General features: G+C 44.3%; 1 protein-coding gene across 6 annotated transcripts in view; it reads left to right on the plus strand.

Annotated features, from left to right (window-relative positions):
- Nucleotides 1-23,860, plus strand: part of LOC121859380 (deoxynucleoside triphosphate triphosphohydrolase SAMHD1-like) — a 49,819-nt gene that overhangs the window by 9,497 nt on the left and 16,462 nt on the right. For 4 of the 6 annotated variants that reach the window (XM_042356164.1, XM_042356158.1, XM_042356161.1 and 1 more), the window contains exons 2-3: nt 13,287-13,446; nt 16,651-16,725. In XM_042356164.1, coding sequence (XP_042212098.1) covers nt 13,289-13,446; nt 16,651-16,725 — 233 coding nt within the window. In that variant the 5' untranslated portion in view covers nt 13,287-13,288. The remainder of the gene's footprint in view (nt 1-13,286; nt 13,447-16,650; nt 16,726-23,860) is intronic. The other 2 variants (XM_042356160.1, XM_042356163.1) reach the window with 1 other exon arrangement.

Raw genomic sequence — 23,860 nt, forward strand, 5'->3', positions numbered from 1 at the left:
TGGTCGTCAGTGTACAGTACTGTCCTTCCTCCATAATCTCACGTAAGAACGGAGGAAAATCTCTAGCAGCCACACGGTCAGCACTCGCTTCCTCACCACCAATGTTGATGTTGGTGATCTTGTTCCTCTTCTTAAACCTATGCAGCCAACCAGAGGAAGCATTGAAGGGTTTGGGCTCTGCAATTCCCAGCTTACGTGACACTGCTGCGTATAGCTCACGTGCGTACTCCTGCACTGAGCGCTTGTCCACCGCCATGTTGCGTCGCGCCTGACGAATCAAATAACTCACCAGCAAATTTTCCACTTTTGCCAGCACCCTGTTCTGGCAATACCTGATAGATGAAGCACCTGCAGACTTTGTGATTTTCATGTGCTCTTTGATCTTGGCTGCATCCTTCTTGATCGTGCGAATCGTAGATTCGTTGACGCCATGCTGGCGCGCGAGATCAACTTGCCGTGTTCCTTTCTCCAAATCTTGAACAATTTGGTACTTCACCTCGTAGCTTAAGGAACGTCGTGTCTTCTTTGGCTTAGTGCCGCTGGGTCCAGGTAAGGAAAGGTCTCTCTCTGGTGGCGGTGGTGGTCTGGCGGAAGCCATTTTACGGAACAATGGATGCGCGTTTACACGGTGTGGCCTTGAGGGATGAAACTGCCGCGGCTAGGTCAAGCATCGTCTTTCCTCCCTCCCTTCCTCCCTCCCCGGGGTGGTCACGTCATAATACTTTAAGCCAATTACAGCTAGCAGCAGAGGGGGGTAGGGATGCATGGCCAATCACAGTCCGATACATCATATGACGTCAGTGATAACGCAACAAAGACACACACTGCGCAACCTTACCGCGCCGCTTGCCCAAGCGGAGGGAGGAGGAGGGAGAGGCAGGCAGGCAGGCGGGTGGCGCGTGGGGCAAATCTAAAAATAGCGTCTCGAGCCGGACACTCACCGCGTATATGATGAAAAAATCCGTGTTAAGTGAAAGTTCAGCTCTGGCAAGGCACCGTGTATATGTAAAACGCGCTAAGTGAAACCGCGTTAGGCGGGGTAATACTGTGTATATATATATATATATATTTATATTGATAAAATCACACGGGAAAAGGGAAACAAGGGAGCACCTTAGCTTTCCTCTTTATTCAAGACATCTTCAGAGGCAACTGGATTACATGGACAGAGGCTTAATATACAGGTGACCTTAAAACATGAGGTCGGAGTCATATATGTCATCCACTAATCCCACACCAACACACCGTAGAGGAGCTTAAGAGAAGGGGTACGTGGATCAGGTAGGACAGACAGGAAAAACACTGCAGCTCAGAATCAAACAACATAAGTACAATATCAGAACAGCATCTGAAAGCAGTGCCCTGTTCGTTCATGTTAGGAATAATAATCATCCCATTGCTTGGGAAAAAAGCTTAGAAGTATTCAAATCATCTTGTGTCACAGAAAGACTTCTGGTTGAAGCTAGTTTGATTAAGGAATTAAAATCAATAAACCTTAGTGATGGTCAGTTCAAAACTGATATGTTACATAAATTTATTTGTCAGTGGCCCAAGGTTAAAAATGCTTTGAAAACCTTGGATCTAGATGTAGGATAGTTATTTAGTGGGTCCCTTATTTTTGACCTGACCTGACTAGTCACGTCGCCCCCTTCTCTTAAGCTCCTCTACGTGTGTGTTGGTGTGGGGATTAGTGGATGACATCATTATGACCTGACCTCATGTTTAATAAGGTCACCCTGTATATTTAAGCCTCTCTCTGTCCATGTAATCCAGTTGCCTCTGAAGATGTCTTGAATAAAGACGAAAGCTAAGGTACTCCGTTGTTTCCATTTTCCCGTGTGATTTTATCAAGATTTATCTTATCCACGTTTTCATTGTGGATTTACATGAAATATATATATATATATATATATACACCTAGACCCCGACTTACGACTACGTGGACTTACAACTGTCGGGACTTACGACCGCCTCAGATATAGATAAAAAAATAAAAAAAATAAATTTTTTTTTTTTTTAAATGACACACGCATTTTCTATACCGAAACGTTTCCAGTTAATGTAGTCTCCATGTATAATTAGAAAATTATGGGGGCCCCATGTGCATTCAGCTGACTACATTAAAGGTTAAGTGCTCAGTCACACTGTATCCATTCCTTATTATTTATTACTTTCACTGTACTGTATCAATTCATCATTATTCATTACTTTTACTGTACTGTATTTCATTGTAGATTTTTTATTAAAAAAAATTTTTTTTTTATCTATGTCGGACTTACAACCATGTCGGACTTACGACCTGGATTTGGGTCCCTAACCCCGTCGTAAGTCGGGGTCTAGGTGTATATATATATATATATATATATATATATATATATATATATATATATATATATATATATATATACTGTATATATCTCTCTATCTATATATTTCATTAGCCTGATAAAGCACAGGAACTTCTACATACAATCAACACTTCAACCCGTCAGGATTCGAACCCACGGCCCACGAGCCCATGACTGTGACCGGGGAACGCTACCTCTGGACCACCAGGATACTAAAAGCAGTCCTAGACTCTGTTATATTTCACACAAAGCCTGTTCAATGAGCTTATGGCGCCGTGAACCTCTAATGGGGACTACCCGTATCATGTAGGTGGTCAGAGTAACGTTTTACCAAATCCGGCATCGAAACACGAGGATCCATATATATTTCATTAGCCCAATAAAGCACGCGGACTTCTACAAACAATCAACACCTCAACCCGCCAAGATCATCCAAGAGTTGGAGAAAGGAACAAGACAGGTTGATCTCTCACGCCAGCATAGTGTTAACAAGTCTACGACCAGGACAATTAAGAAGGATGCAGCCAAGATAAAGGAGCACATGAACATCACAAAGTCTACAGGTGCTTCTATGATCAAGTATTGTCACAACCAGGTGCTTCTCAAGATGGAGAAATTACTTATGAGCCACTTGATTCGTCAGGCACGACGGAACATGGCGGTGGACACGCGCTCAGTTAAGGAGTACGCACGTGAACTGTATGCTGCAGTGTCACGTAAGATGGGAATTGCAGAGCCCAAACCCTTTAATGCTTCCTCTGGGTCGTTGCAGAGATTTAAGAAGAGGAACAAGATCACCAATATTAACATTGGTGGTGAAGAAGCTAGTGCTGACCGTGTTGTGCTTAGGGAATTTCCTCCGTTTTTACGTGAGATTATGGAAGAAGGACAGTACACTGACGACCAGGTGTTTAACATGGACGAATCTGGTCTTTTTTGGAAAAAGCTACCTTCCAAGACCTTCGTTGTGAAGAATGTCAGCAAGTGTCCGGGCCAGAAGTTGCAGAAGGAGCGCATCACCGTCCTGTTTACCACCAATGCCTCCAGTACCTGTAAGCTCAAGTTATCGGTGATCCACACAGCCCGTAAGCCTCACGCCTACAAGAGCATGGACATGACCAAGCTAAATGTCCACTGGCTGACCGCACGTAAGGCGTGGATGTTCTCTACTCTGTCCCTCTCCTGGTTTGATGACTGTTTCGTTCCTGACGTTAAGAAATTCTGTGAGCAACACAATGTTCCATTCAAGATTTTGTTGCTGCTTGACAACGCACCAGGACACTCGCCCCTACTGTTGGATCGTCACCCCAACGTAAAAGTGGTCTTCCTTCCTCCCAACACTACGTCATTAATGTAGGTTATGTATCTATGCTACTGTCCCGAGTAGCAACCTTGTAAATAAGCTACTGTGCCGAGTAGCATTTATATATGTAATTACGTGGCAACACTGCACGTGTTATGTGGCAACATTGCCCCGAGGCAGTTTCAGTCTGACTCTGTGGGCCGTGCAAGGCACACGCTAGTCACTACTTGTATTTCTCCTATCCGTTAATAAGTGGACTTCAGTGTTACCCGGTGTTTCCCTACCCATCACTGCCTTCTTCAGGGAACACTTGGAACCTTCATGGCGCAGTGAGTACGATCTGTGGACTTACAAATGTGTGAACAATGGACAGTTAGCCGGCGATGTGCGACTGCCGGCGATGTGCGCGTCGACTCTTAGTGTGTTGTGTTGTGTTGTGTTTCGCCGCGACGTGCAGTGTTGCGCCGTCACAGTGCGTTTTAGTGACGGTGGCAGTGTTAGTGTCAGTGTATTAGTGTGTCTAGAGCTGAGAGTTGAGCATTGGCCTCTTTTTTGTGGTACCCACGGAGCACGCAGGCGTACACCCTTCTCGTGTGACATCCGGGGAGACACTAACGTTCTCGCCTCCGCAGCGGCTCCAGCCACCAAGGCCACCACGATCTGGTCTCTGAGACACACACACACACACGCACGCTCTCACGGAGAGAACAGTGGACTCTATGCGTTATTTCTGCGCTGTTTATGTCATATATATGTGGTTCGAGCTGATGAGGCGCCACTTTATATACTAAACAGCGCAGTTCAAGCATACTAAGATGGGCGGTAAGAAGGGACAACGTCAAGATGGGAGACACGACTCCCCACCACCATCCCCTCCACCGGGCGCAGACTCTCATCCTCCACCTCCAGTGACGGACATTGCCACAATTCTGAGGTGGATGGACGACAGGGACGAGAGACGCAGAGAGATGGAACTTCAGAGGGAGGAGACACGAAGAAAGGAGGAAAAGTCGCATTTTGATGCACTATTGGCGACCCTGGTGCTAACCCATCCTCCCTCACTCGCAGGTATCGCGCACCAAGGCGCCAGTACCCTCCCTCCTCCACCACACCAGCGTCCTCCAGGCATTCCTGCTACTCCAACAGCTCCCAAGGCATCTGTTCAACCCCACCCGCCCTCTCACCAGAAGTTACGTTTCAGCTTTTTCGTGAGTGGAGGCGGCGGTGGACAGATTACTCCACGATGGTGGACCTTGATAGCATGCCTCCAAACAAACAGCTCATCCAACTGCGGATGTGTTTATCGCTGGAGACCCAGAGAGTTTTGGAGCACACGTTGCAAGTGCCTCCTGATTCTACGTCTTCAGTGACGGATGTGCTCGACCTTTTACAGGAGCACGTTAAGGGTCGGAATAACGAGGCTTTGCGTCGACGCGCCTTCACCAGCTGTAAGCAGGCGGAAAACGAATCTTTTGACGACTTTTTTGTACGTTTGAAGATTTTGTCGGAAGAGATCGACGTCTGCAAGGCATACAGCCGGGAATGCGAGGAAGCCTGGATCAAGCATGGGATCTTGACAGGTGTCAGGCAAGAAGAGTTGGTGCAGCGACTCATCCTCCTGGACGCTTCCTCCACACTCCAGGTGGTAGTGACTGAATGTCGGTCATACGAGGCCACCAAGTCCGCCACCTCTGCCTTACGGGCCCCATATGCTGTGAGAGCTATCTCACAGTACAAGAAGGGTAAGAAGGCGGCCAACAACGTGAAGGCTGCCACATGTTCTTCCACGCCTCCGCCTAGTGCTTCCTGTGGCAGCTGTGGAAAGCAGCACGGCCCCCAAGACATGCCCGGCTGCTGATGCACTGTGTCGTGGATGTAACCGTAAGGGCCACTGGTTTAACACAGACAGGTGCCCTGCACGAGGCCGCAAGTGTCAGGCCTGTGGTCGCTATGGACACTACGACAAGTGCTGCCGCCAACCCAAGCCCAAAAGCCCGCAGCCCCCTTCAGATGGCCCACGCAGCCCCACGCAGCAGCTGAGTCACAGGAGGGTGGAATCGACCACACGCCCCAGGGCTACCCCTTCCCCTACCATCCGCGTCGCCGTCACACACGGTGATGTGTCGGGTCACATCGAGGTGATACCGGACACCGGCGCTGATACTACGGTGATAGGCCTGAAGCACCTCCAGAAACTGGACCTCACCAAACGCGACCTGAGACCACCGCCGCAGCTGCAGTACTACAATGCGGACGGTTCCCAGATGTCGGACGCTGTGGGCTCCTTTCAAGCGGAGATCACCTACGGCGACAGGTCGTGTCACGGATGGATGGACGTGCAGCCTACTCTCGCTACACCCTTGTTGTCGTGGGAGCACTGCAAGGAGTTAGGCGTGGTGCCCAGAGACTTTCCCGAGCAGATCCCAGCTGCTCGGTACACCGCCAGCAGGGTGCTTGAATCAACGAGCGACGCGCCTGGCGCTGCCGCACAGAGCTGCCCAGAACCCGCGTCCACTCCCACCCACACAGGACGCTTCCCTGCCCAGATCCTGTATGGTCACCCTCTCCGCTCTTGCGTTCCTGCACACGCCAAGGCCTTCGCGAGGGAGTGGCAGACCAGAGCCGAGAGCTGCGACCGCCGTGCCGCTACACGTGCCCAGGACGCCAAGGCTCGGTATGACGACCGTGCCCGCCCTCTTCAGCAGCTGGAGATTGGTACCCTTGTCTGCGTCCAGGACTCGACGACGACACGTTGGGACAAGGTGGGCATAGTGATGGGCGTCGGCCAGTCGCGGGACTACAAGGTCAGGATGCTGAGCAGCCGTGTCTGGTGGAGGAACCGCCGCTTCCTCCGGCCAGCCCCACCCCCTGCTGCTGGCCCCCTGACCGAGGACGAGTCCCCTACACCTCACGAGGATCCGTCCCACAGTGCACCTCGACGCTCGGAGTGACTTAGGGCTAAGAAGTCCGCTCAAGACAAAGACTATGAGCGTGAGGGGGGAGGGAGATGTAGGTTATGTATCTAAGCTACTGTGCCGAGTAGCAACCTTGTAAATAAGCTTCTGTGCCGAGTAGCATTTATATATGTAATTATGTGGCAACACTGCACGTGTTATGTGGCAACATTGCCCCGAGGCTGCCATATGGCAAGGCAGTCTCAGTCTGACTCTGTGGGCCGTGCAAGGCACACGCTAGTCACTACTTGTATTTCTCCTATCCGTTAATAAATGGACTTCAGTGTTACCCAGTGTTTCCCTACCCATCACTGCCTTCTTCAGGGAACACTTGGCACCTTCAATTAATACAGCCCATGGACCAAGAATTAATCTGCAATGTGAAAGCTGCATTCTCTGCAAGGAAATTGAAGCTACTGAACGACTATACCAACACCAAGGATGAGTTGCGTAACCTGGGTAACACCGATAGCAAGAGCGAAGACGACGAGGAACAACAGTTGGCAGAGCAAGAAGTACAGTTGGTCCTCACATTACGCGGTTAATGTAACCCAGAGGGTCCCGTGGAAAGTGAGGAACGCGGAAAGTGAATAACATAACATATGGGATTAATTGAAATGGAGTCCAGGCCGATCCCCAAACTCCACTTTTTGGCGACACACAACTATGTTGTAGTAAAAATTTTATCTTAACTTTATGATGGTATGAAAAAACAAGTAATATAGAAGAGGTTAGGTTAGGAAAAATAAAGGTTAACATAGGAAAAATAAAGGTTACGTTAGAGAAACTAAAAGTTAGGTGGAACACTTACGGTAGTAGAAGAGATGGGTCGGCATACGGGGATGGAGGCTGGTTCCGAGGCAGAGGGCAGATTACTGGCCCTCAGGTGAATCACCATTACTAGGTGAATCACCATTACTAGGTGAATCACCATCACTGTCACTTACAGTTGTCAGGGCTTCCCTGACAAATCCCTCAAAGTCATCTTCACTGCCACTATCACTGGCTTGGGCTGGCTGTGGTGGGTTGCGGGCGAAGAAATCTGTTATGCTTTGCTGACGGCTGGCGTTGATGTTGTCGTGATACACCTTGATGTACGGCTCCATAGCCTGCACCAGCCGGGTATGGAAGACTTCATAGCGGTCATCGTCATTGTCGCGGGAAAGGAAGGACTTCATCTTCTCTGCACACTCCATGGCACCCTTAATATCACTATGACTTAAATTGTGTTCTTCGGAGACTGCCGCACCTTCTTCCTCCTCTTCACTGACGTGTTCTTCTTCCAACATCTCGTCGGCAGTCACTTCAGGATCTCTGATCACCTCCAGGATGTCGTCGTTGGTGGTCTCGGAGAAGCCTGGAACTGTAACAGTCTGCGCAGCTTCTCTGGCAAGGTCCACTGCTACTGCAACATTCTGAACCTCACCAGTCACAGATTGACTCCTCCTCTCACCTGGTATTCCATGCAACACGTCTCCATGCGTGACGAATTGTAGCAATAGACAGCTGATCCCATGACTCCACCAAGAAGTCCACAGCCTTCTTGATGTTAAATACTCTCCAGAATTGTTTGAAGAGTATTTTTTGCTGTTCTAACTGTTGATCCTCATCTTCTTCGCTCTTGCTATCGGTGGTGGTGTCACTCAGGTTACGCAACTCTTCCCTGGTGTTGGTGTAGTCGTTCAGGAGCTGGAATTTTTTTGTTGAGAATGCAGCTTTCACATTGCAAATCAACTCCTGGTCCATGGGCTGGATTAAAGGCGCAGTGTTGGGAGGAAGGAAGACCACTTTTACGTTGGGGTGACGATCTAACAGTAGGGGCGAGTGTCCTGGTGCGTTGTCCAGCAGCAACAAAATATTAAATGGCACATTCTGTCGCTCACAGAATTTTTTTACATCGGGAACAAAACGGTCATCAAACCAGGAGAGGGACAGTGTAGAGAACATCCACGCCTTATGTGCGGTCAGCTAGTGGACGTTTAGCTTGGTCATGTCCATTGTTTTGTAGGCGTGCGGCTTGCGTGCTGTGTGGATCACCGATAACTTGAGCTTACAGGCACCGGAGGCATTGGTGGTAAACAGGACGGTGATGCGTTCCTTCTGCATTTTCCGGCCCCGAATCCTGCTGGCATTCTTTACAACGAAGGACTTGGAAGGTAGCTTTTTCCAGAAAAGACCAGATTCATCCATGTTAAACACCTGGTCGTCACTGTACTGTCCTTCCTCCATAATCTCACGTAAAAACGGAGGAAATTCCCGAGCCGCAGCACGATCAGCACTCGCTTCTTCACCACCAATGTTTATATTGGTGATCTTGTTCCGGATCTTAAACCTCTGTAACCACCCAGAGGAAGCATTAAAGGGTTTGGGCTCTGAAGTTCCCATCTTTCGTGCCACTGCCATGTACAGTTCACGTGCGTAGTCCTTAACAGAGCGCGTGTCGACCGCCATGTTCCGTCTCGCCTTACGCATCAAGTAGCTCACAAGTAATTTTTCCATCTTGAGAAGCACCTGGTTGTGGAAATACTTGATCATAGAAGCACCTGTAGACTTTGTGATCTTCATGTGCTCCTTTATCTTGGCTGCATCCTTCTTTATCGTCCGGATCGTAGATTCGTTCACACCATGCTGGCGCGCCAAATCAACTTGTCTTGTTCCTTTCTCTAACTCTTGGGTGATCTTGTACTTCACCTCATAGCTTAAGGAACGTCGTGTCTTCTTGGGCTTAGGGCGGCTGGGTCCAGGCAAGGAAAGGTTTCTCTCTGGGGGCGGTGGTCCGGCGGAAGCCATTTTACAGAACAATGGATGCACGATTACACGGTGTGGCGTGGAGGGATGAAACTGCCGCGGTTAGGTCAAGCGTCGTCTTTCCTCCCTCCCTCCCTTCCCCGGGTGGACACGTCATATTACTTTAAACCAATTACAGCTAGCAGTGGAGGGAGGTAGGGATGCATGGCCAATCACAGTCCGATACGTCATATGACGTCACTGATAACACAACAGACATGCACTGCGCAACCTTACCGCGCGGCTTGCCCAGGCGGAGGCGGGAGCAGGCGGGAGGGGCGAATCTAAAAATATCGTCGAGCCGGACACTCTCCGCGTAAAGGGGTACACGCACCGCTGAATGTGAGCATCCCGGGTTCTGGCAGGGTACCGCGGAAACCTGGAAACGCGGAATGTGGGACCGCGTAAAGTGAGGGTTGACTGTACACTATTTTTAGCAATATTAATTTGATACAACATGATAAAATGGACAAACAATGGAAATAAAACAAACAAAAGAGGGTAATTACGTACAGGAAGCTTCCCTGTGACCGAGCGTGTGGTGTGACAGGCAAATAGTCACACTGGAACCTGATAACCCGTGCTGGGCATTTAAACGCTGGTAGGAAAAGGCGCGTGTTCTGGAATGTCACCCGGGGAACGCTAGTTGGGCGTCTTGGTACTTCACCTGGGGCGTAAGGGTTAATATTGATTTGCACAAGAAATGATATGAAAACGTATGTTTGATTTTCTATAATGATGTGAAGTCGTAAGAAAGACGGGCTTAGCGTCGCTTGGGGACGCTGTGACATTCCGAGAGTGAGGGCAGCGCGGCCAGACAAGAGCGGGTGATGCGCTGTAGAAAGTAGTCCCTGGCGACGCAAAATGGTGTAGTATCGGATCACCGGGACGTTAAACGAATTTTTGGTCAAAAAAGTTTGGCGACACAGTACCGAAACAACATTATACGAGGACTTACTGTATCTTGCAAATTTCTAGGCGTAAATTTCTGTCCCCGCCATGTTGCAAGAGTCACTTCTCTCCTCGTAACATGACAACCAATGACCTTCAAGTATTGTGTCATGTGACTTAGCTGGCCAATCATATTGAAGCAGCCATTATGAAGGCTGAAGTAGCCATTTTGGAGGGTCGCAATGGTGTGTGATAAGTTCTCTCTCCCTTATCTAGCTGTTATTCAGCGAGTTTATCAGAACAATAGTGAAGAAATCCAAATATTACAAGATTATGGTGTTCTACTAACATGACGACTGTCCTAAGTGAGGTAATTTTTTATTTTTAAGAAACACCACATTCTTTTGTCTAACCATAAGCATATCTGATTGCTCAGCTGTATTCTCCACCACAGTAGCAGGGTAAGCTCCAAGAAATGGTTAGGTTAGGGGTTTTTTTTATTTATGTATTTTTTTTTTTTGTACAAGAAGTGAAGGTCAGATTTGAGTAAAACACACCATAATACACACAAAACATACTAATTTGGTATCAAAACCTGAGGACAGTCAATGGACAAATATTTACCATTTTTGAAGTTGAAATTACAGTATGTTTTTCTGGTGTTTTTTGATGTGTTTTGAACAAATCTGACCTTTATTTCTACCGCTAATCACACAAAACCTAACCTATGCCTACCTTAATTAGATTCAGAAGACTGAGAGTTGGAGTCATCTGGGTCATCCTTCCACAGTCGATTTTCCAAAAAAGTAGTACAGTCGACCCTCGTTAATTCGGACCCCTTTAATCCGGATTTCGGATAAATCGGACGAAATCTGAACTGTCCATATCGTCCATATCAAATTTCTGGTTCTGGGATTATCCCAGTTGCAATTGGGGTTGCAATTTCAAATTCTGTGTCACTACTAAGAAATAACAAAGTCCCTGGTGCACTCTAAGATTAAGAGAAAACGGAAGACTCAGGCGTCCTGAAGTGAGAGAAAACGGGCTCCTATGACGGGGCACTCAAATAAAGAGACATGGCTACATGTTTTGTGGACTAGCCACTGTACAGTATCCTTTTCATCACTTTGTAATAAACCTTGTTATGCCTATGTGTTTCTGATAATTATCATAACATTATATATTTATATATTTAGCGGTTGCACAAACACAAGGCCTCACACATGCCATTCAGACTGACAGACTTGACAAGTTTTACCAACCATAAAGACAGTTGAAGCTTTAAACATCACTCACAATGGATCTTGAATATTCCAACTGTAATCAGACATACCTAAGTTGCCTCAACAATTGCAACCTCAGTTGCAATATCAAATTCTGTGTCACTACTAAGATATAACAGTCTCTGGTGCACTCTAAGATTAAGAGAAAACGGACGACTCAGGAGTGCTGAAGTGAGAGAAAACGGACTCCTATGACAGGGCACTCAAATAAACATACACATAGCTGTATAATGCAATATTAACCCCTAAATCGGTTAATTCGGACAATCGGCTAAAACGGACACCCTTCCCCCCCTATTAGTCCGTTTTAACGAGGGTCGACTGTACTATTTTTTCTGAAATAATGAGCGGGCAAAATTCCATAGAAGAAAAGTCCTAGATTTGTCTAAACTACTGATTAAAAAAATAAAAATAAATAAAAATCGCTGGATCCCCAAAACGATAATACTGTACAGTAATACCATATCCTGGCCCATGAGGCTATATCGTACTATGCTTTTTATACTACAGTACTGATGAATCTAAGTTTGTCAGTCTGACACACTGTATGCACTACATACTATTAATGAATATTGGCCCATCTGGCTATAGTATTTTATGCATTTTTCTGTTAATAAACCTTGGCTTTTCAGGCTGTAGCAGGTGCTTTCTAAGCATTTCATACTATCAGTGAACCTGGACTGGGCCATTCTGGCTAGGCTAGTATACAACAGTATATTAATGCATTTTGGCCCTTCAGGCTATTTATTTTCACTTCATCAGTTTAGGGAATAAGGAAAAGATCATAATGGCAGGATGAGAAAGTGCAGAGTCTTCTGCCCCAGAACATTCATGTGAAGGGACTAATGTCAGCCTAGCATCCACACCTAAGAATAAGCAAAATGTGTCAAGTAAACAAAGTCTTATTCTCAAAAATTTAAGCAGTCTCGACTAAAACAGGAGTTAAATAATTGGTGGAAAATTCCCCCAAATCGACTAGTACAGCTAAAGATGTTGCCTTTTGTTCTACGCTGTATTTGTAGTGTTGTTGTAACGTGTGGTAAATCTGAACTTGTACGCCATTTTAAATCACAGCGACACAGAAAGTTAGCACAACAACATGTCAATCTTCAAAGTATGGCTACACATGTAATCTCTAATGTTCCTGTTGATAAAAGTGCTCGAAAGTTTGAACTGATGTTCTGTGCATTTATCTCGGAGCACCATTTGCCAATATCGCTCTCGGAGTCTTTGTTTGATTTGTTTAAATCTTTGTTTTCTGAGATTGAGAATGAAGGTTTAAAGAGAGTATCATTAGGTAAACAGAGAACAAGCAATATTACATGACAAGTGTTCGGTAAATACTTCAGATGAACTTTGTGCCATTCTTAAGAGAAAGATTGTTTTCTATAATAATTGATGAGACAAAAGACACAAGTACAACAAAACAGCTAAGTATATTAGCACAGTACTTTGATGAAAATACTCTTTTTAGATCTCATAGACTCATCAACTGCTCAAGGCATTTTTGCCTGCTCTAAAAATATCTCTATGCAAAATATCATTGCCTTCTGCTCTGACACAACTACTGTAATGTCATGATGGGCTCTAAGCAATCAGTTGCTACTGTACTTTATTCACACAATGGTCCGAGGTAAAGAATTATTATTTTTTTTTGTGGAAGCCCTGCCGTGATGTGGCTCTGAGATACTGAATTTCACGATGACGCTTTATGTTGCAGAGATGATGCTGAATAGCAGTGATCCTGATGAAATGCATAGTGATCCCCAAGTATCCATTGGGGTGAATGAGAAGGTCTTCAGTGATGCTATCCATGGGGCCATCTTTCTCCATCCACTATGTGTTAAAATCATTGACACTCCACAGTTCCAGCGGCTCAGGTAGTGTGTATGTGTGTTTGGGGGGGTGTGTGCAAGTCTGTGCAAGTCTGTACTTTTATGTAAGTATGAATGTATATCTCATAGCTACATGTCATTTTATGAAAATTATTAAAGTTTTCAGGGTTATATTCACACTTGTATACATAAATGATATGATCTGTTAGTTTGTTCCCAGTACCAGCAATGTACTGTATGAAAGAGTTCAGATATTTTCTCAGGAATTTAAAGGCAGTATTCCCCATTAACTTCTCAGTTTTAAAATAAGTTTTTGCTTTTTTTTAGATCTAGTCCAAATGTTTATAATCTTTTTCCCCCCCAAAAAATCATGTTGACATTTAAAAATAATGGTATAGTACTGCCAGTGAAGTAAAGTATATATGAAATATTTAAATCACATTTTATAGCTAACATGCAATGAGATACTTCAATCATCTATTTATAGCATATTGTTCATCAACAGGTGACTTTTCATGTAGTGTGCAGGTATAAACTCTCACATCAGGGATCCTTAGGACCAAGACCAATCTTGTTCGAGGATATTCTAGTTTCTCTGACTTTGAGTTGGATTAAATTTTCTTCAATGTAGTCATCCGTCTGTTACCTTATGCTCACCAGGAGGCTGTGTTGAGTTTACTTCCACATGCTCTCACCTTAGCATAGCAATGATACATTTTAAGCTTTATTACACAAAACCTACTGGGACATATCTTAATTTATGTACAGCTAACGTATATCCAGTTACTGTGCAGATTTTCAGGATTGTGTCATGTACAGACATGTAAAAAAAAAAGTTCTGTTAATCCTCCGACCCATCCATGAACCCTGAGACCCCTGAACCTGTGGTTTTGAGACATCACATATTGCGCCATCTATGGGCCCAACAATGTGTGATATCTTGGATTCACCGGTTGATGGGTGGAACAGAGGACTGGCAGGGTGTTTTTTCTATAACCATGTTAATAGAATGCTGACTGTACAACATTTGTCTCTAACATTAAAGGTCCATTTGTTTTGTAAACAATACTTTAAGATGTGTATATTTTTTCCCCAGAGCCAGTTGATATTTGATACCGTCAAGTGTTGTTTTAGAATATTTTCTTAATTTTTTGTTATTTATTGAAAAATCTTTATTTTGCATGTTGCATGTTATTATTACATCTGTTACATCAGTCTTCTTTAAAATTTTATGTCTGTACCGTGTTTTCCCTAAATCCATTGTAATATACATTACTGTACATGATGCTTGAAATTACTGTTGATATAAAAAAACCAGAAAATATTGCATAGCCTTTCTTCATTATTTGCTGTAATATTTTATGGGAAGATGAGGCAACTGACAGGTCTTCTCTTTAAACCTCTCTTGTCATGAAACTTTGTTAAATGTTTGTTTTAGTTTGTCATAGATCTTTATGCATAGTAAACCACCTTTATTACACATTGTTTAGGGGAAAAATTAATCTAAATTATATGAGGTGCTCCCATTGATAGTGACGAATCAACCAATGGCGCCCAAATCAGTTTCTTGTTTCAACCGGAAGCCCGACTCTTTCTCTACCCAATACAGGGTTTATTCGTCATCCTTCTGTTGAAGGATGATGAATAAACCTTGTATTGGGTAGAGAAAGAGTAATGTAATACAATGTGGCTGTATTGTTTTATGATAAAGAAATTCATAGAGGAAGAACAATTACATAAAAATTGTAGATATAATCTAGGACAGGTGTCAATATTCATAACCAAAGCAAGATGAATCAATGCAGGGCTTAGTAACTTGGCTAGGTTCGGTTAGATTAGGTTTCTTTCTGTTCTTTTAACCCTCCACATATCCCCTGATTAGTAATGTTAAGAAAAAGTTTCCTTTATTAATACTTTAACATCAAAATGCACTCAGCATTGATTCAATTGTATTGAAAATACATCAAAATAGTGTTCTTAAAGAAAAACACTGAAAATAAAGAAGCATCAGCATTCTTTACATTTACGCTTTTGATCTTCATGGACCCTAAACACAAAAGGGTTGTAACACATTACCATAACTCATTCAGTAACCAGAATCTTTCTTACCTGGAAACTATACGTTGCAAAGCAATCATCAGCTGATGAATGGGAGGTAGAGGTGAACCATAGCCAACAGGTCTGTCAAGTAGATGCTATATATCACAGAAAATGTCAAGGAAATCTCCCTTGTTGAACCTATATCGTTGTCTGAGTTTCATGTCATCATAAAAATTGATAGGAGTCTGCCTATCTACTATCAGTCTTCTCTACAAAACACATGTCTGGGGTAAGCAGATGCCCAACCCACACCATCAAACATCGCAGGTTTCACAAACTCCAGTTTCCACCTGTGCTAACACTGATAAGTGGCGAAATTATTATTAAAAAAAAAAAAAGGGTATAGAGGTACAGTACTATCAAGTACTTGTGCAGGACCAGTACTGTACTTGCCAACGGTGTGTAAAGGTGAATTAACCCACCACCCAACTTGCACAGAAGCTGACATGTGATAAACAGGATAAAATGAAGTCAGGTGGAAAAGAAAGAACCATATTACCCATGAAACTTTCTCTATGATACTAGCCATTCATTAAATTTTTATCTCTTTAAAAATAGCGAATGAAATTACGTTCATAAACTTTACTGGAGGTTTTCAATTAACACCATTAATTTTATTTACTGGCTAGCAAAGTCCAGTAATACTTGTATAAAACAAAATATAAAATTAAATAGTGTCAGTACATTAAAACATACACTATACAGTACAATAGTACAAGTATATCGAAAATATTATTCAATATTTTTGCCTATGTAGAAATTTAGTGTTTAATGCTTTGTATTTCTATATTAAATGTTTGAATTTAATTCTTAGCATAATTTTTTTAGCACACAAAACATATTCATCAATCTGGAAAAAAATAAGTAAAATTACTCATGCTCTAAAAATTTAAGATTTACTTTACACTATTAATTCACAGATATGCACAAATTTAGGAACAAGAGAGGGACTACCTAAATGTAACTGGGAATTACGCTTTTATTAGGATTGGTCATATTGCATGCTAAACATCCATATTGCAGATTACTATTACTGTATATGATTTAATTATTTTGTTGTTCTTATTTACACTTTATATATACAGCACAGTACTTAATTCTGTGTATCTGTGGCTCATGTACTGTACACATTACAATAATGTTCTTCAGATTCGTTAAACAGTTGGGTTCTGTTTACTTCGTATACCCAGCTGCAGCTCACAGTCGATTTGAACACAGCCTTGGGTAAGTGGCGAACAAGTATGGAGACCCAGAGGCAAGATTATTAACGATGCTGTATCTTCATACAATATTGTGTGGATGTCCAAAATAGCCTGGCTCTTTTTGTTTTTGTTTCTTTTGGGTAGAAGGAGGGGTGGGGGCTTCTTGTTGCCTAAGTGCTTCAAACTGCTTGTCCATTTCATTCCTTGATGTCTACTACAGGTTTTTCCTTAACATTAACCTTGTTCCTGTGCTCCATTCAGTCATTTTTACTGATCATAAATTTTATTTTACATGATTCAAAACTATGAAGAAGTCTCATCAGTGTTACAGTAATGGACGAGTTAACGGTTCTGGGTAAACACAAGAAATAAACTCTGCCATGTTCGTAGAGTGATACGGTATATATAATTTGTAATAAAAGTTTAAGGTCCTGCTATAATAGTCGAGATAAGTTTATTTCTCTAGAAACAGAGGCGCCATTTGCAACGATGTTGCCAGTTTCCCAGCAGATGACGCTCTCTATCAAACTCACCGCAGCAGGTAAGTTTTAAGAGAGTTTTTTTATGATCCAAGTCATGGACATTTCGTAAGTGAAGAAATGTGCCGTGAAAAGCAGCTTCAAACATAGGTTGGGTGGATATATGAGTGATAGGGGTTGGGTGTAAATAGGACTGCCTTGTATGGGCCAACAGGCCCACGGCAGTTTCCTCCATTCTTATGTTCTTATAGACAAAAAAATCCTATTTTCACACCACCTCAGCTGTCATGGAGATACGAGTCAATTTAGAAGTAATGATATTGTCTGGACTTTGTTTTGAGAATGCCTGATGCTTGGTTACGTCTCTGTTACACACTGTTGGCAAGTATTGGGCATGCACCGGCTCCTAAATGTACCTGTACCTGCACCAGTGTTGGTCAAGTCTTGTCTTGAAAGAGCTCACACTCGGTGCCGTCACAACACTTTCTGGTAGATTGTTCCAAGAGTTCACAACTCACACTCCGGAAAAGTTTGCCCTCACAGTTTTCTGGACCTGCGGCTTCTTCAATTTTGAGCTGTGACCCCTTGTGGGGCGAGCGTCCGCCAGCTCCAAGTAAGGACACTCGACTGAGTAGTGCCCCTTGAGATGCTTATGCACCTCAATTAGGTCGCCCCTTGCCTATCTGTAGTATAAGCTAGGCAAGTTCAGGCGCTCCAATCTCTCAGGGTAGTTGAGGTGCTGAAGTGCAGGCACAAGTCTGGTGGCCCTCCTTTGAACATTTTCAACCAACTGACAGTCCCTAGCATCTCGGAGACCAGACGGGGTGACCACTCCAGATGAGGAAGCACCGCACTCTCGAAGATTGCCACGAGGGATGGACCATCTAGATATCTGAATGGGTTGTACAGATATCTAGATGGTCCCATAAGACCCAAAAATATATTTCCCTGATTTACCTTCTTGTTGCAATGGCCGAGAACCTCAGCCCATTGTCAACATACACACCTAGGTCCTTCCCACATTCAGTCTCAAATAGTGCAGTTTCTTCATTCCGTTAGAACATACGATATGCCTCCTAACCGTTGGTATGCCCCAGGTGCATCCTCTTACACTTCGTGACATTGAATCTCAGCAGCCATTTCTTCGACCATTGTTGGAGTTCACCTAGATCCCTCTGCAGCTCTTCACAGTCCGCTTGGTTCTTGATTTCCCAAAATAACTTGGCGTCATCGGCAAACATTTGTATGGAGGAGTGTACAACGTCAGGCACGTTATCTCTGAAACAAACAAACAACAGCAGGCCCAACACACTGCCCTGTGGTACCCCGCTTGTGACAGGTACAGATGACGATTTCGTGCCGCTAATCACCACACACTGCTTGCAGTCATGTAGAAAGTCTTCTATCCATGCTAGGACACCTCCCCTGAATTCTGCACCCTTACAGTTTGACTTTCAGCCTTTCATGGGTCACAGTGTCAAAAGCCTTGGTACATATTGTCGATATTACCACCCCGTTCCAGAATATGGGTCCAAACATCCAATACCTTGAGCAATTGTGTTAAGCAGGAGCGCCCCGGCATAAAACCGTGTTGGCAATCCTTTACAAGGTTGTTTCGTAGTAGATGTTCCATCGCTGCATCTCTGATAATACTCTCAAGTACTTTACATATTATGCTGGTCAGGCTCACCGGTCTACAGTCGTTCGTGGAGCGACGATCTCCCTTCCTGAAGACAGGACTTGCACAAGCCACCTTCCAATCATTGGGGACCTTTTGTTTATCCGGGTGTAGGTTATGTATCTAAGCTACTGTGCTGAGTAGCAACCTTGTATATAAGCTACTGTGCCGAGTAGCACCTATGTATATAATTACGTGGCAACACTGCACGTGTTATGTGGCAACATTGCCCCGAGGCTGCCATATGGCAAGGCAGTCTCAGTCTGACTGTGTGGGCCGTGCATGGCACACGCTAGTCACCACTTGTATTTCTCCTATCCGAATAAATGGACTTCAGTGTTACCCGGTGTTTCCCTACCCATCACTGCATTCTTCAGGGAACACTTGGAACCTTCACCAGGCACCCACAAAACAGGATCTTCAGGGGCTCGGCAAGCTAGTTTCACAACTCTCTCCGCACTCTGGGATGCACCTTGTCAGGGCCTGGACATTAATGGACATTTAGCGTTGACAGTTTATTTCTAATACTCTCTTCTGTGAACACAATGTGGGTCAGTGCTGTGTCGAACCATCTGTCCTCAAACTTAGGAAGATTAATCGCATCCTCTATTGTGAACACAGAGAAAAAGAAGCTGTTCAATGCCTTGGCTTTTTCTTGGTCAGAATCTGTGCAACTACCATCCTCAAACCTCAGGTCTGATACTCTTACTCGCATTTTTAATTTGCAGCAAAACGCCTTTGGGTTTGACCTGATCTCGCTTGCAACCAGCCTCCGGAACTCTTTTACAGCCCTTCTACACTCTATCTTTGCTTGGCTTCCGGCTCCTGCACACATCCTCCTGTCCTGCTCGTCGTTCGACCCAACCCACGTCTTGAATTTCTGGGTTTTCCCCTCACCTTTGTCGACCGCCGCATGGTTCATGTGTAGGGATCCCCTCGTATTCCTAGAAGCACTGGGTTTGGTCTTGGGTATATATTTATCGATCAAATGGGTCACTTTACTAGTTATGATATTCAGTATAGTGTCCGCGTTCTTGTGCCTTAATGAGTCAGGCCAGTTGATACCTCTCATCTCTTCCCTCATCCCGTTGTTATTTCCCCTGTAATATTTGCACCTTGGCCTGGCCTTATCTTGAGCTAGGTAACAGTTAAATCTGAATGACAACACTATATGGTGACTGGTGCCAACTGGGGCAAGGTGTTCCAGTTTGGCCACCATACCCTCCTTGTTTGTTATAATGTGCTGTTATTGTTTTGATGATTCACTAATGAACCACTGGTATATATCATCATTTTTATTAATTAATGGGTAAAATTTTACTTTAACTACCAAAAGTATTTGGATGCTAGATTCGAGACAAGCATAGACATGCAGACTTAAGTTTTTTCTGATGGTTTGCTATGTGTTATGAACGATTTAGAACCTTCATTTCTATCGGAAATCACTAGTTTTGTGTTACTCCCCCACTCCCTTACCTATGTATATTAAGCTAACCTTATAAATCATCATACCCTAACGTAACCTAACCTATGACCTGTATTTTCTTATGAGATCGAAAAATGTTTTGCGACAGCAATCTCATAGAGATAATGTGTCATAATGTTTAAAGTACATAATCCCATAGTTAGAGTCTTAAGGTTCCCCAGATGACGAAAACCAAAATAATACAAATATTGTTTGGAATGTTTATACTATGAAATTTGTAGTATGGGCAGCTAATATCCATTGAATTTGTTAATGTGCTTCGTAATATTTATATATTCAATATAGCATTACTGTGTTGCACAGTAAAGCACAATTAATTATCTAATAATATTTATTTACAGAGCCGATCAGCCGAGAAGGTTGGACAACAACTTTCAGGGTTCATCAAGGCAGATGAAAGAAACTTACCAAAAGTAGATGTCTTTATGATAGAGTATTATCAAGAACTCCGCCAACCAGCTATGAAGCACATTAAATTACATCTGTCATCTGATCATCTCGAGCCCATCCCCTGGCCATGGTCGTCCATAGCCCTTCCACAACATTAAATATAGACATCAGTGACGATAACTTACATTTTCCAGACATGAAATTGAGAACAGTGATGAAAACTTCCATGTTGGAGTTATCGGTCTTTTGTATCATTTGGGCACCCAGCAAGTAAATACACACGATGATACTTGGGCAGTAATTTATTTTAACCTGAAAATAAGGTACAGTGAAGCCTCGCTTTACGCGGTCCCACTTTATGCGTTTCCACGTTTACGCGGCACCCTGCCGAACATGGAATGCTCACTTTCCGCGGTGCGTGTACCCCTTTACGCGGAGAGCGGCTGGCGGTCCTCTCGCGCGGCGCCATTTTTGGATCCAAACCTCCCGCCATCTCTCCCGCCATCCGCCATGTTGTGTAAGCGGTGCGAGTAGGTTGTGCAGTGTATGTCTTCGTTGCTTTATCGGTGATGTCATATGACGTAGCGGACTGTGATTGAGCAAAGCATCCTTACCTCCCTCCCTGCTAGCTGTGATTGGTTTAATGTACTCTGACGTGCCCCGCCGCGGGAGCGTTCAAGCCCCTTGACCTACTGCGTCAGTTACACCCCTCCAGGCTACACCGTGTATATCGGTATCCATTGTTCCATAAGAATGGCTTCCACCGGACCACCACCACCACCACCACAAAGAAACCTTGCATTACCTGGACCCAGCCGCCCTAAGCCAAAGAAGACACTAAGATGTTCCTTAAGCTATGAAATAAAATATAAGATCATACAAGAGTTGGAGAAAGGAACAAGACAGGTTGATCTCGCGCGCCAGCATGGTGTTAACGAATCAACTATTAGGACAATTAAGAAGGATGCAGCCAAGATAAAGGAGCACATGAACATCACAAAGTCTACAGGTGCTTCTATGATCAAGTATTTCCACAACCAGGTGCTTCTCAAGACGGAAAAATTACTTGTGAGCTACTTGGTGCGTCAGGCGCGACGGAACATGGCGGTGGACACGCGCTCAGTTAAGGAATACGCACGTGAACTGTATGCTGCAGTGTCACGAAAGATGCTTCCTCTGGGTGGTTACAGAGGTTTAAGAAGAGGAACAAGATCACCAATATCAACATTGGTGGTGAAGAAGCTACGTGAGATTATGGAGGAAGGACAGTGCACTGATGACCAGGTGTTTAACATGGACGAATCTGGTCATTTTTGGAAAAAGCTACCTTCCAAGACCTTTGTTGTGAAGAATGCCAGCAAGTGTCGGGGCCGGAAGTTGCAGAAGGAGCGCATCACCGTCCTATTTACCACCAATGCCTCCGGTACCTGTAAGCTCAAATTATCGGTGATCCACACAGCACGTAAGCCGCATGCCTACAAGAGCATGGACATGACCAAGCTAAATGTCCACTGGTTGACCGCACGTAAGACGTGGATGTTCTTTACACTGTCCCTCTCCTGGTTTGATGACTTTTTCGTTCCCGATGTGAAGAAATTCTGTGAGCAACAGAATGTGCCATTCAAGATTTTGTTGCTGCTTGACAACGCACCAGGACACTTGCCCCTACTGTTAGATCGTCACCCCAACGTAAAAGTGGTCTTCCTTCCTCCCAACACTACGTCTATAATACAGCTTATGGACCAAGAATTGATCTGTAATGTAAAAGCTGCATTCTCTGCTAAAAAATTCAACCTCCTGAACGACTACACCAACACCAAGGAAGAGTTGCGCAACCTGAGTGACACCAACACTGATAGCAAGAGCGAAGACGACGAGGATCAACAGTTGGCAGAGCAAGAAGTACTTTTGAAACAATTCTGGAGAACATTCAACGTCAAGAAAGCTGTGGACTTCTTGGTGGAGGCATGGGATCAGCTGTCTGTAGCAACTGTTCGTCACGCATGGAGACATGTGTTGCAAGGCATTCCCGGTGTTAGGCAGAGTAAATCTGTGACTGGTGAGGTTCAGACTGTTGCAGTAGCAGTGGACCTTGCCAGAGAAGCTGCGCAGAGTGTTACAGCTACAGGCTTCTCTGAGACCACCAACGACGACATCGTGGAGGTGATGAGGGATCCTGATGTGACTACCGACGAGATGGTAGATGATGATGACGTCAGTGAAGAGGCAGGTGGTGCGTCATCCCAAGAAGAAATCTTCACTACCTAGCTGTTGCAGACTATGGAGCTCTACATCAAGGTTTATCACGACAACATAAACACCAGCCGTCAGCAAAGCATAATAGAGTTCTTCGCCCGCAACCCTCCACAGCCAGCCCAAGCTAGTGATAGTGACAGAGGCAGAGACAGTGATGATGACTTTGAGGGATTTGTCAGGGAGGCACAAGTAAGTGTGGATGACACCAATGAAGACTCACCTGAGGGCCAGTAGCCTGCCCTCTGCCTCGGAACCAGCCTCCATTCCCCTACGCCAACCCATCTCTTCTGCTAACGTAAGTGTTAACCCCAATCTTGTTTTTTTCTAACCTAACCTTCAGTTTATTATTCTCTTATTGATTGTTCCCTTCTATATTATGTGTGGGTGAATACCATCATAAAGTTAAGATGTTATTTTTAGTAAAACGTATGTATTGTGTCGGGAAAAAGTGGAGTTTGGGGGTCGGCCCGGTCTCTATTTCAATTAATCCCATATGTTATGTTGTTCACTTTACACGTTTCTCACTTTACGCGGGCCGCCGTGGGTTCAATTAACCGCGTAAAGTGAGGGTTCACTGTATGTCTGTGTTTATCATCATTGTATATGGTCACAAGTCTTGTATTCCTGCTGGTAACAACACATACACCACAGCTGGCTGGGCGGCTCGCGCCAATTAGTGACGTCACAATCAATCACGGAGCTTTTCGCAGTTACGTGATTTTTTATGAACTTTAACCCTTATTTTTTTACACTTTTTGGCCCAATTTATTTAAAAATATCATTGCTATAGTAAATTTAAGCGTTTTCTTTACCCATTGACCTGCCATCTTATGAAAAAATTCCGACCGTTAACTCGTCTATTTTGGCA

This window comes from Homarus americanus, unplaced genomic scaffold (genome assembly GCF_018991925.1).
Source record: "Homarus americanus isolate GMGI-L3 unplaced genomic scaffold, GMGI_Hamer_2.0 scaffold7626, whole genome shotgun sequence".
Lineage (NCBI taxonomy): Eukaryota > Metazoa > Arthropoda > Malacostraca > Decapoda > Nephropidae > Homarus > Homarus americanus.